At 50.9% G+C, this 13,311-nt stretch overlaps 4 protein-coding genes across 4 annotated transcripts; 2 read left to right on the forward strand and 2 right to left on the reverse strand.

Moving 5' to 3' along the window:
- Nucleotides 1-833: 833 nt before the first annotated feature.
- On the forward strand, nt 834-2,016 carry J4E82_006625 (uncharacterized protein; the record flags this gene model as incomplete). Its single annotated transcript, XM_051732881.1, has 2 exons — nt 834-1,578; nt 1,640-2,016. The coding sequence occupies 2 exons, from the start codon at nt 834-836 to the stop codon at nt 2,014-2,016; spliced, it is 1,122 nt and encodes a 373-aa protein (XP_051587274.1).
- Nucleotides 2,017-2,164: 148 nt separating this feature from the next.
- J4E82_006626 (uncharacterized protein) lies at nt 2,165-3,939 on the reverse strand (the record flags this gene model as incomplete). The annotated part of the gene is made up of 5 exons (XM_051732882.1): nt 2,165-2,466; nt 2,521-2,738; nt 2,955-3,028; nt 3,091-3,467; nt 3,516-3,939. The coding sequence occupies 5 exons, from the start codon at nt 3,937-3,939 to the stop codon at nt 2,165-2,167; spliced, it is 1,395 nt and encodes a 464-aa protein (XP_051587275.1).
- A 3,340-nt stretch (nt 3,940-7,279) lies between these two features.
- On the forward strand, nt 7,280-10,319 carry J4E82_006627 (uncharacterized protein; the record flags this gene model as incomplete). Its single annotated transcript, XM_051732883.1, has 2 exons — nt 7,280-7,776; nt 8,648-10,319. 2 exons carry the CDS (start codon nt 7,280-7,282, stop codon nt 10,317-10,319), a joined length of 2,169 nt encoding a protein of 722 aa, XP_051587276.1.
- Nucleotides 10,320-10,900: 581 nt separating this feature from the next.
- On the reverse strand, nt 10,901-13,132 carry J4E82_006628 (uncharacterized protein; the record flags this gene model as incomplete). Its single annotated transcript, XM_051732884.1, has 5 exons — nt 10,901-11,031; nt 11,121-11,699; nt 11,747-12,121; nt 12,168-12,391; nt 12,441-13,132. 5 exons carry the CDS (start codon nt 13,130-13,132, stop codon nt 10,901-10,903), a joined length of 2,001 nt encoding a protein of 666 aa, XP_051587277.1.
- Between the last annotated feature and the right edge of the window lie 179 nt (nt 13,133-13,311).

Genomic DNA, 13,311 nt, shown 5'->3' on the forward strand with positions numbered 1-13,311 from the left:
TCAGTTTAAGAGCTCTAAACTGAACTGACTGATAAGACGAGAGCTCTAAACTGACACTGAACTGACTGCCAAGCAATCAGTCAGTCAGTCAGTCTCATCAGTTTGGATTGATTGTTAGCAACTCTGCGTAATAGTGATGTCTATCCGGAGGTAGATGCAAGAAAGGTCGTTTTATATTTGCGATAGACGTCTAGAATGGATAACATAGACATATAGAAACACTTCAATTCTGCCTTTGTTCGGCCAATTTACACTTTGTTATAAGCTACTGACGTACACAGTATGCGACGGCGTGGGTCACTTAAGAGACAAAGCGACTACCTGCATGTCTTGTGGAGCACTGGGTAGGCTTATCACGCATCATCAAGCGCCTCCCACAGCACGGTCGGACTCTCACATCTCGTTCCGTCAACTACAACAGCACGTTGTCAATGAGGCAGGAAGCACATTATGATGTAGAATGAACTATTGTTAATGACTATAGGTGTAAAGCCTTGTCCTATTGCCGTACGCTGGCACCCGAGGAGAACTAAGTAAAAACAGAGGATGTTTCGCCGTCAATGACTTTCGGGAAGGATAAATCCCGGTTTTAATGAATAGTTCGACACCTACATGGCCAGTCCCATGTCAATGGCTGATCTCCAATAGGTTGTAGTGCTTTTTATGAACCGTCCAACACGGTACTTGGCATGTGAACACTAATGTCATTAAAGCTGCACTGACTCCTTCTTTCTATATAGACTCAATTCAAGCCATGGCTATTTAGTTGTTCTACTTTTGAGATCCCGAGATTCCTTTTGCCTCATGGCTCTACTCACTCTCTCTTTCTAGACATGGCCGTTTTCGATCCAACCAATGTCGATCTTACGACAGCAGACCAGGCAAAAGTCATCTGCTACTTCGCTCTTGGCGAAAATGAATACAACGGTCAACTCGGCGCGCGGATATCATCCATCTTCGTTATCGGCTTTGTCTCGACGATCGCCACATACTTCCCTGTCATCGCCTGCAAGGAACCGTCTTGGAAGATTCCCCTCGGTCTGTACACGTTCGCACGCTTCTTTGGTTCCGGTGTTATCGTCGCTACAGCCTTCATCCATCTACTAGACCCAGCATACGAAGCCATCGGTCCAGGCAGTTGCATAGGGAAAAGTGGAGGCTGGGCGGAGTATCCTTGGTGCGCTGCCATCGTACTGACATCCATCATGGCTGTCTTTTGCGTAGACCTGGGTGCAGAAGTATACGTCGAACATAAATTCGGTGTCGCAAAGGAGGAAGCTGGCGGTTCGAATAGCGCATTCATACGCTCCGATAGAAACACCAATCCAGCTGTGTTAGTTATAGACTCAGAATCTCAAGCCTCAACGCACCACCAGCATCACCAGCATCGGAAAGACACAGCAAGTCTCCACAGCAAAAGCTCCACCTCTTCGAATATGACGTCGTCAACAGCAGATCGTCTGTCCTTCGCCCAGCAATTAGTCGCTTTCCTCGTTCTGGAGTTCGGAATCATATTCCACTCGGTCATCATCGGTCTGAACCTCGGCGTTGTAGGCGATGAGTTCTCAACCCTCTTCCGTAAGTGTCCCTGTACGAGCTGCATGTGAGACATACACAGATTTCTTACACCGATATTTAGCAGTCCTTGTGTTTCACCAATCCTTTGAAGGCCTTGGTATTGGTGCCCGGTTGTCCAATATTCCCTTCCCACGGAGCAAGAGCTGGATGCCGTGGGCTCTCTGCGCTTTGTACGGTCTTACTACCCCCACTTCTATTGCCATCGGGTTAGGCGTTCGCACAACCTATCTACCTGAGAGCAAGGTCAGCTTGATGGTCCAGGGTGTGTTGAATAGCGTTAGTGCTGGTTTTCTGATATATAGTGGGTTGGTGGAGTTGCTAGCCAAGGATTTCCTGTTTGATAGACAAAGGACGAAAAACCTCGGGAACTTAGGACTGATGGTGATTTACGTCTTTGTAGGAGCCGCGACTATGGCGCTCATTGGTTATTGGGCATAGCTTGGTTTGTATCACTTCATCGTCCATTGGAGGCACGAATGCAAAAGCGAGGAAGTAGTCAGAAGATTCTCAGACCACTTCGAATTTGTAGATTCATCCTAATAGGGTATTGAAACCCCCCACGTGCCCATGTGCTGCACTCAAAGACTCACTTCTCGATATTCCTGGAGGAGTATAAGGCCTTCAAATCCCGGAGGTCTGCAATAACCTGATCGATCTGACTGACCTCCTCCAGAGAGACTACTTGCTCGTAAATGTCTGCTACCCGGAGATCCCAGTCCGAGGTCCCGTCCAAAAAACTATCTGACGATCCCCGGTACGACTCCAGCATGGAGAAATCGTCTGAAGCCCCTGGAGCGGAGTGTAGGGCAGGGAATTCTAAGGCGAGGGGTGGCGAACCTAGGGTAGAGCTTGGTGAGCGGGGAGACAGCGGCAAAGGACGATCAGGAGCTACAACTGATTAGTCACCAATTTTCTTGATATCTGTACAATATCGTAACTTACTATTAGGTGGATAATCCATCGAACTACCAGGAGAGCCGAGCGATATAGACCTCTGTGCAGTCTCACTAATCACGTGCTCCCTCTGTGCGCGAAACGACGGCGGCAAATTATCATCTCGCGGAAGGATAGGCAGAGAACACGAGCGCGTCTGCGTCAAGCACAAAAGCATTGCTTCTTCAATAGAGGCTTGTTGCTTGAGCACGGTGGTACGACACTCCCTAGAATACCTCAATGTTAGTTTCCGTAATTTCAGCACAGCATGAACGTCCGAAAAGATCCAAATTAATCATTGCTGCTAATAGGTTGAGGAAGTGTGATGAGAAGGAGACCCTCGCATGTTGAACATCCTGTGACACCAGGTATTGCCTGGGTGACGCAAGTTCTCGATGCGGTAGCTTCTTCGTAGATGGGCTGTAGTAGGTGGCTTAGCGTACGTTGGGCGGACGTCGAAGACGTCTCGGCAAAGCTCTTCTAAGCAGCGATTGTTGAGGCGAGACAGGTTGTAGCCCTGGGACTAGTATTAGTTTCAAAGCTCTGGCTCAGCGTACATTAAGAACTCAGAAGACCCACACGGTCGACTCCTAGCTCTCGAAGGTGCTTCTTCGCTTCTTTGAAGTTCTCATCACTCTCCTTGATCCAGTATCCGAATAAGGAAAGGTGCACATCTGCGATGGTCATGTTGCGAATTTCGCTAGCGAACCTCTCAACATCATCGGGTGTAAGATTTACGTGGAGAGATTCGTGGTGCTGATGGTAGTTACGGTTGCCTAGTGGAGCGCGAGCAGTATCATGGACGACATGCGTATCTTTGCATCTTTGAGATTCTTCCCTGACATTCTGGCTGTCGACGGTATCGTTGCACTCATACTGGTAACAGTCGTCGGGTCTGACAGTGAGTATGGTGGTGTCGTCATCTCCAGGTTCTTGGAGTTGCGCGAATTTTCGGTCTACGATTGTGTCAGTTCCCATTTTTCGAGTCGATCAAATCCACTCACGACGCTCGCGAATCTTTTCTAGCTTCATTGTCCCTATGGGGCTAACGGTCTCGATGGAACTGGCAGTAGTGATTGGTTGAACGCTGCACACAGTCTCAACGCTTTCCTCGTCGTCCGCACACTCTGAGTTCACAACTGTCGCCAACGGACTACTGCTAGCGATGCTACTGCGGAGACCACCGTCGCGGCTGAAGAGGCTTCCGAACTTTCTGATGCTGCTCTTACGGAAGGTTCTGCGGTGATCTTGATCGCTACCAGCATCACTCTTACTTTCTTCGCTTTTGCGTGGCACTTGGACAAAATTCCCTTTGCGATAAGAGTTGTTTCGAGATTTTTCGGGTCGGACATAGAGCGACGGTACTTCGGCCGGTGAAAAATTTGTCGCAGCAAGAGTAGCCCGCATTGCTGCATGTGGGAAATCCATGCTTCCAGTTCGTCGTGGCGTATGTTTGCGATGATCAAAGCAAAGTAATGAGGGGATGAAGTCAAAATAATCTAGCAGATGAGGACGTGTTGCGTAATAAACGACGTGAAGACGAAAATGAAAACGCAAACGTGACCAAGTGTGCAGCTTGCGCGCCGATACTGAAAAGTGAAGGTGAAGGTGAAGTGGAGACCTAAACGTTGAGTGGGTATGTCAAACCAGTGAATCGCATGGCCGAGAATAAACAATGGAGAGAGACGAAGGCCAAAAAAAAAACGATTTCAGCAACAGCCGGATGCGAGATCCCATCTAGAGCACGAATACGTGATAGACATTAGATCGATATCGAGGACCAAGACAGGGAAAGGCCGAAGATAAATTTGAGCCAACGACTGAATCTTGCACCGAACCTACCACAATCTGTCAGCATCCAAACTCCTTGCATAGAAAAAAGGTTTGGTAGAGTGTCGGATGAACCTTTTTGCATAGATAGGTACTGACGTTGGTCAGCAACACTTTCTTAACACAATATGCATCTTAAAGTAACTGATGCGATCGGGTTCAATAGAATACAGCTAGAGTCATAGGTGCTTGTCTTTTTGATCAATACTGCTACTTCTCAAGAACTCACTATGTCAAGCTTGACAACCAGTATACGTCTATGATGGATAGCTCAGGGACGAACTAGTAGTCGCAAGGGCAATTGACGACAACGCCACCCCCAAGTCGTAGAGACTAGTCGAAGGCAGTGCTTGAGGCAGATATTAACGCCAAATAAGTGCAGAATGTTTGGTCTTGGAGTACCAGAGCGTGGTGACATCGTCGTTCTCACATGACAGGCTAGATCGTAGATAGCTCAATCGCATGAGCCAGCAAAGAGCTTGAGATTAGCCCTCTCTTCTCGACGCTAGGGAGCGAGCAAATTCAAAGAGATTATGTGGGCAACAGATGTGGTATACATTGGACAACAAGATAGGGTGAGCCAGCTAATGGTGAGCCGGGAGACAAATCTTGTCAATAGACTTCGGTCAAGATCGAGGAAGGAAGAAGCTGTACAACATTTCGCCTGAGTCATGAACTGGATGGGTAAGCGAGTATGAGGAACTTGAGACTCCGTATTACTAGCCATGCTCACGTCCATGCAGTCTCATACTAACAAGCTCGAGGGTGTTTGAAGAATGAGGGCCTTGGCACTGGGGGAAAAGAATTGCAACGATCGATCCAAAAGAATTAGAGACCATATGGTGAAGTTACGCGACACGAACGATGGGAGACGATCGCAGTGCTGGGGGTATCCGACGACTTCGGTCTTTAGTTGCGACCCAGCCAACGGAATGTGCGAAGGTAAATCGAAAGTGTTTAGTGATCAGATGAGGTTTTCGAGAGGCAGGTGTGCAAGGCGAAGGCATGACGACGGCTTGTGCTGGTGGGCTGCTCCCGCGCGGCAGAGACTGCCTTGGCGATATCTTGGACCTGCACCTTCCTCCTCTTCGCCGAAAGGGCCGATACAACAACACGTAGGATCAACTTCTCTCGGTGTATAGCCGTTGTCAGTCAAGCTTCACCTGCATGCAGTTTCTTCTTGGACCTCGTCTCGGCGATCCTGATCCTTCTGACGGCCCGAGCTCCTTGGCCGCGGGCTGCAAGATTTCCTATCAACTACCCGAACGGCTTAAAAGTAATCTGCACAACTCATCGCTTACAACGGCCCCTCACTGAGGCGCATCGGATTAATCTGAAAAGACTCTTTCATGCACCCATTGCGTCTACAACTGGTATGGCGTTTGTACGCTCGTGCCAGTAGCCTGCATGGATCAGCTCGCACGGCGCTTATACACGTTACACAACACACTGCACGACGGTGTCTGCCGCGAGCAAGATCAGCCATACCCACTTTTCAAGGCGACCTCGATATTGCGGCGCAGTCGTCGACCTGACACCAATTGCACTGCCCTAACTCCTATGTCGTGATAGAGACAAAATGTGGGAAGACGTTCGGCCACTCAGGTCATGGGGGCCAACTCTGATCAGCGAACTGATGATCCTAGCTCTGAGCGGCTGAGCGCCTCGGGAACGAGAACAGGAGGAGCCTGATGGCGACGAACCATACACGAGAACGCCTTCTTCTTCTGGTCTGACCATGAGATCGGAACATCTGCCTACGTCTCAAAGCAGGTAGCGATCATGCTTAGCTGAAGGGGCTCACAGGCTGAAAAGATGCTTCGTGGAGCTGATTCGCCAGACCATGCAACAACGTCGAGCGAATGGGGGCTGTGAGCCGCTGTCCCTCGACACCAAACCACGGCAGCAGATCCCAGCAGTTCAGGACAGCGCCCGATGTTGGTTCACACCCTGGTTCCACATTGTTGGCATTGTCTATTCCGCAGGCGCTGCTCTATATGAAATTGCGGCGTGGTTGATGCAACTTGTCCGCTGTCAACCAATGACGCCCCAACATTAGCGCCTCCGCCAGTTGGGTCGCCAATCATTCCCTACTTAGCCGCATATCCAACGTCCTTCACCCTCTAGGAGGTTTCCGTACCATGTCGCAACGGCGGGGTTAGTACAGACAGGCGGCTCTCGACGTCTTGACAACGCGTATACTCTAACGGCGTAGCTCCACCGTTGCCACCTCAGTAGCATGACATGCGCAGATAGATCTGTCAGCGCTGCAATCGGTGTGGTACGCACCGTCGCGGCGCGGATGACGCGTGTGGTGTGCTTTCATATAAACAAAAGTGTAGCCTGCAGGCCTCAGGTGGTACCGCTTTCAGCCCTCTGTTATCATTCAGTTTGGTTTCGGGGCGCAGCCCTTGGTCCCCTCTTCCGTTTGATTTACCCAGTTGACCGGTCTCGTTGCTACGCCGCAATAACCTTCTTTCGGTACTTGCGTCTGTCTACGGGTGCCGCCTTCTTTTACATCCTTCGCCGCCGCCATTCCCGTGCTTCTTTTCGTATTGTGCGTCTCGTTCGCACCACTGCATCACGCCTCTGCGATTTAAAATTATTACCTCTATTCGAAAGCTTGTCTCAAACTTGGCACTGTCACACCTTGACAGACATGGCTACACTCTCTGTGCCGTCGCCTAACCTGGGCTCAGCTTCATTGGGTGACAGCATCCACAGGCCACTCTCCACCCATGGCTTGCCAAAGCAGCCGCGTACAATGTCACCCGAACGACCACATCGGTTTTCAGCAAAGAGTTACCCTCCTCCAGCTCTTGTTCACACTCCCATGACACCACAGTCGTTGGGACCAATGTCTCCCCCACCCATGTCAGCAAAGTCCTTTGGGACGTTCATCGACTCAGAGCCATCGACACCAGCCTACTCACCAAGAATGGATCACGAGTGGGGCGACTCATCGGTGGTCTTAGTCCGACCTATGTCTTCGTCCTCAGAGCCATCCAGCCCTACCGAGCCTGTATGGCGCATGCTGCAACCGCTGCCAGTAAAGGCTCCGCCCAAGCCTAAGGCTATCGTCGCAAGTCCTCAATCTATGGTTGCAGCCACTACCGCCAAGGAGATCGCAACGAACACTTCGCTTTCATCACATCCTACTAAACAGGCGAGGCACATCAGTCGCCCACAAGAGATCAAGCTGGCAGATCTATCGCAGCAAGACTACACCCCAAAGAGTGAAGATATCGCAAAGGACGATGAGAAAAGGCTACAAGAACAGACTGCCAGCACTCCCACCGCGGCGACCTTTGGCAAGCTGGCGACAAAGATGAAGTTAATGTTACGAAGGAAGAACACAAACGCAAAGAAGAAAGAGAAGAAGAAGAGGCAGTACGAAGAAGTCGACCGTATCGAGGACGTCCACTGGACAGAGATGTGACATGCATCTGTGAAAAAACAAAGCGGACGCATTGTTATGTCAAAGTCTGCCAGTACTGTACTTATGACAGAGGGTGGACGTGTCAGAAGGGACGAAACACAGAGAGTGTATCGCTCGGAAGCAGGTCACATCTGGATGGCTAATAGGAATACTGAAGCTATGGTCGGGAAGGGGCGGGTACATCATCACACACGGAGATTGCTACCAATACTTATCAAGTCAGGTTAATGAGCTGCTGTTCGCCACCGTCACTCTCATCGGCGTATATGTGGCATTTTCTTGTGTCTACGGGAGGATATGGGAGGCGTTTTGGATTCTTTTGCTTTCCACAAGTTGCACAAGCAAGTAACGACGATACCCAATCCTTACAACAGTCTATTAGTAGCAACCATATCTTTTCAGTCCCTAAACTTGTTATGCTCGGTGCCAGTGTCGACACGGCAAATCAGGTTTTCTATTATCGCTCATCGCCATCGTTCTTGGTTAATTCAATGAGCTATGTACGCAAATTTTGATGATCATTGGAAGCGTCAAATCGTTGCCAAGCGCTGCTCGATTGTTCCGTGTGAAAGAGCGATCAAGCTAGCGCGTGCACAGACCCCGATTGGAATTCCACAACGCGCAACAACCCTAACACATCTCGTCCAACTTGCAGTATCACACAGCTTTTACAGGCAGAATGATTCCAAGACGGTTGGGAAACGCTGCGCGGCTCAAGTGCGCAGTCAAGGCGCAGCCTCAAGCCCGGCTGCAGAGGCCACTTGCAGCGGCGACCCGCACTTTGCGAGTACACACAGAGGGACGCATTTATACAAGTCTAGCATCACGTGCCACTGAGCAAACGCGACAATTGCACTCACGCTCTAGATGCTTCGGAATCCATGGCAAAGACACTCTCCGCGACAATGCGAGATGGAAACAGCCAACTAGGGACCCCACAACTATCCTCCTCGAGTCCGGCTTCCCAACCAAGACCGTACTTGTTCTTCTCGTGCTCGGCGGTCTAGCATACTACTTCGTCGACATCGTAGAAACGGACTGGACAGATAGCGTCTATGCGGCTTTTTCATCTGGCGATGATGCCTCCGCCCTTGCGACACCTCTCCATTTCTACAACTCCCGTGAGGAGATCCAACACGTGCTTGACTTTCACATCCCGGACCCCAGCGCGCCGCTCAAGGATCCCAATGTCGCCAAGTTTTTTTCGGAGCAGTTCGACAAGTTATGTTTTGGGTGGATGATGACAGAGGACGATGCGAAGAAGGGTGTTGAAGGCATGGAAGGCGTACAAATGCCCATCACACACGGATGTCGCTTCCGTAGCAACGAGCCTTGTGAAGACTATTTCGCACTGGGGACATCACCAGGCCCAGGGGATAAGCTGTGGAATTACTGGACGGTGCTAGATGGACACGCAGGACGCCACACAGCATTCTATCTGCAATGGACATTAATCCCCATGGTCAGCTCCGCCCTAACCAGCCTGTCACAATTCGCCTCAAGCCCAGAAGTCGAATCCACAATAAAGCGTGCCTTCCTCAACATCGACAAGACAATCATGGACCGAGCAAAGACTGCCGCAAACTGGTTTCCTGCCGCGAACGGCGCCGCGATCGCTGCTCTCACCCCAGCCTTCTCAGGTTCCTGTGCTCTCCTAGCAGCCTTTGATCCTCAAACCTCAAGATTACGTGTAGCATGCACGGGCGACTCTCGCGCTGTGCTTGGCCGCTGGGACCCGACAACAGATTCATATACCGCAGTTCCATTATCAGAAGACCAAACCGGATTCAACGCCAAAGAAGTCGCGAGACTGAGCCAAGAACACCCGGACGAGTCCGTCATCGACCCCAAAACAGGTCGTATGCTCGGCATAGCAGTGACGCGGGCTTTCGGTGATCATCGCTGGAAATGGGACAATGAGTTCATCAAAGCTGTCCAACACAAGTTTTGGGGTACTGCGCCGAGACCTGGTAGTAAAAGCCCTCCGTACATGACTGCTGAACCTGAGATTACGGAAACAGAAGTTGTGAGACGAGAACCTGGCGACGGGAAAGGCAAGAGCGACTTTATGATTTTAGCTTCTGATGGTCTTTGGGATCGTATTTCTTCTGAACATGCTGTGGAATGTGTTTCTAGGTACTTGGCCGCCCGAGAGCGAGGTCGGGGATCCGTCAAACAGGATCCGGAGTTGCTGGCTAATCCACCTGTCTTCCCTACCACATTTTCCTCCCTCGACCCTGGTGTTACCGTCGACCCTGAACAAGGCCAAGAAGTAGATTGGAAAGCAACGCCAGAGTACTTCGCCATTGAGGATGAGAACGCAGCTGTTTGTCTAGCGAGGAATGCCATGGGTGGAACTAGGAGGGGGTTGTTTTTGGGTATCTTAGCGGGTCCTGAGCCATTAAGTCGGAATGCTGTGGATGATACTACAATCATGGTAGTTTTCTTCGATAAGCTGGGCGATGGCAAGGGAGAAGGAACGGGAGCGGCGAAGAAGAAGATGGAGAAGAAAGAGAAGAAGTGGTGGTGGCCGTTCTGAAAAGGGAGGTAACGTACTTAAGAAAGACGGAAGATTTGGAGAAGGCATAATCATTCCATCGTCTGATTTCAGACTACTGTATGGTCTGGAGGATTTATGGAAACTCAACTCCATGAGACAGTGTGTACAAACAAGCAGAGTAGTAATATCCTCAGTCCCAATTATCAACGCCCACTGCCAACCGAAGCCATACAAATGCCACAGAACCATGTATTCCCCACTGAGAAGCAACAACGCAGCATGTGAAGCCGATTAAACCTCAGAAACGCGTAACAACCTCGCCCGCCTCCTCAGTTGAACGTTTCCTCATCGTCATCATCACCTTGCACTGATGCTCGGTCTGCAGCTGATACGACCGTTCCAGCAGTGAGCCTGGGAAAAGCATGTTGCATCCCATGCCCCATCCAATTACGTGTGAAATGCAAGCCCAAGCCTACCCAAGCTCCCTTGCCCATCTTCCAATACATACATCTTGTAGCCCACTTGGTACTTGCATATACGACACCAAATCTTTCTCTGCAAGCTATGACGGCTTTTCGAGCCTTGTTGAGGGCAAGAATAGATGGCGAAGCATTGTAATACTATTGTAAGAAGTCTCTTTGAACATTGATGAAAGCACCGGGACCGCCGTCGTCGGCGAGTTCGTTGACTAAGGCTTCAGTCTGCTGGATTAGGCGTTCGAGAGCGGCGGAAGAGGATTTGCCTAGAGAGACTGCGACTTGTTAGCGTAGGTTTTCAGTGCAAACGACACCCAAGAGAGGTTGTTCGGAGATCTTCGTCGTCTCTGGATCATGAACGTACCTAATATGGCACTGTTTAGCTCCTCAGCGACTGGCGCACGACCAGATATCTCTAGCAATGGCGCTAACGAGCTTTCCCGTGCATCTGCATAGGCAATGAGCGCGAAAGTGTCTTCGAGCGCCCGCTTGACTTCCCGTCTCGGATCGTTCGCGAATTCGGATTTTAGCTCCATGCCATAAGCTATTGTCTCACTCGTCGCCCGTTCGCTCTTTACTATCTTGTCTTCCATGTCATCCTCTTCTCCATCTTCCAACTCATCGTCTTGATCCTTGTTGTCCCAACTTGGTGGTGGGTTATGTACACCTAGTTGCTCATCAAGCTCCATCTCGAAATCGTACTCGTCGGTAGCAGTTGAGTTACGCTTGTTGGCTGCGGAGGCAGTCGATCTTTTGGAGGATGACGCTGGTGCAGATTGACATTGTGCGTTTAACTCTCCGCATCGCCGGATCATCTCGATGAATTTCCGACAGCGGAGTTTGAAGTAGATGTTTTCGTTGTCACGGAGGACCGAAGGGTAGTATGCACTCGTATGCTTGAGCGCTTTGTCAATATCGCCCTCGAGGATCGCTGTACGTATTTCTGGATCCTGTCAGTTTTGTCGTCCATAGACTCTTGAATGTACGTACTTTGTCGATTGAGCGCATCCAGATCTTCTACTGCCGTGCGGTAGGGAATGTCTGCCTCTTCATCGTTCGCAAGCGCTCTCGCTTCATCTACAATTTCATCTGAGAAAGCTCGTGCTGTTTCTACGTAGCCATCGTGCGCCAAATACTGCCCCACCAGCCGGTGTATCAGCGCGTCCTCGCCTCCCAGTACGCTCGCTTCGGTCTTGGTTCGAGTGATTTCGGTTTGTATGGCTGCCTTCTCATCCTGTACCATCTTGTCGATATCGAAAGCGAAGGGTTCTTGACCGAAATTGACGCGGACCGTCTCGCCAGGCTTCTTCATGCCTACCGTGGGATAGTATGGCACGTTGAGTTTCAAGTCTCGAAAGGCCGTCCCTGGACTTGTTAGTGCTATCCAAGTCTCCATATCTAGAGTGCTTACCTAGCATGTGCCCATTCTTGGTGAAGAAGGCGGTATTTGTCCGGAAATTGATGCCACAGCCGATGACGTCCAGCGTGCCGAATTTGGGTCCATACGACTTCCCAGAGGTGGTGTTACTGAAGATCTGCCCATCGTCGCCATGGTATGCATACGAGTCGGGCTCCCAACCCGGTATCCTACTGAGAGCAACCTTTTGTCCAGAGAAGCCAATTCCGATCATTCTACTGTATCGTGAATCAGCACATGTCTTGCCCACATGGAAGATATACATACCCGTCTTTGCCTTTGGAGATAACAGTCATCTCGTAGTAGTAAATCCCACACTGCCGTGGCATAGGAAAGTCTGCCCGTACCGATGCCGCTTCATCGTGAGTCTTCTGGGTGCCTGAGAACTTGGCTTGCCTTCCACTATCCTCAAGCTCTAGTTGAGGGAATCTGTCTGCATCGTTCCATCGTGTTGGCCATGGCGCCACCGGCTCATCCACAACAGGCGCGCGCTCCACTACCTCATGCGTGAGACCTCGGTGTGATGGCGCCATCTTGTGCAGATTGGCGCTGCTCGAACTCGTAGACAGCGAGCCCGCATTTGACGAGTGTGTTGACTTGTAATCCCTCTGGGCTGCTAGCTTCGCTTTGTGCACCTCTTGCAACTTCTCGGCGTGCTTGGACCCGCGCAGGTAGGAGGGCACGAAGAATGGAGGTATGTCTTGAGCCGACCCTCCCAGGCCATGCCAATATCCAGCTTGGCTGGAGTATGAGGGCAGCAACCCGCCGGACCTTCCGAAACTCGTAGACATGTGGCCGTCGGCGTCGATGGAGCGAGAGAGGCGGTTTGGGTGCGATGTCGAGGCGCTGTTGGCGAGATGCGCAAAGGCACCGGATCGGGTGGGTTGCTGGAATGAACTGTTACTGCCTGCTGATCCGGCAGCAGCGACCCTGGCGTAGCTGTCCCGACGAGCGTTCATGGTGAGCGATAGTGGCGCTAAACAGCTACCAGTATGTCCGTGGTGACGCCTTGGAGCGATGACAGCAGGATGTCGCGCAAATTACGCGAATAGCAATGGTCGGGCTGGCCGTGGTAGTGGCGGGCGAAGATTGGAGAGGTCCAACCGTGTGCGAACGCGTGGGCTAGCTGTGGATGGTG

The sequence above is a fragment of the Alternaria postmessia genome (assembly GCF_024291825.1).
Source record: "Alternaria postmessia strain BMP 2775 chromosome Unknown scaffold_40, whole genome shotgun sequence".
Lineage (NCBI taxonomy): Eukaryota > Fungi > Ascomycota > Dothideomycetes > Pleosporales > Pleosporaceae > Alternaria > Alternaria postmessia.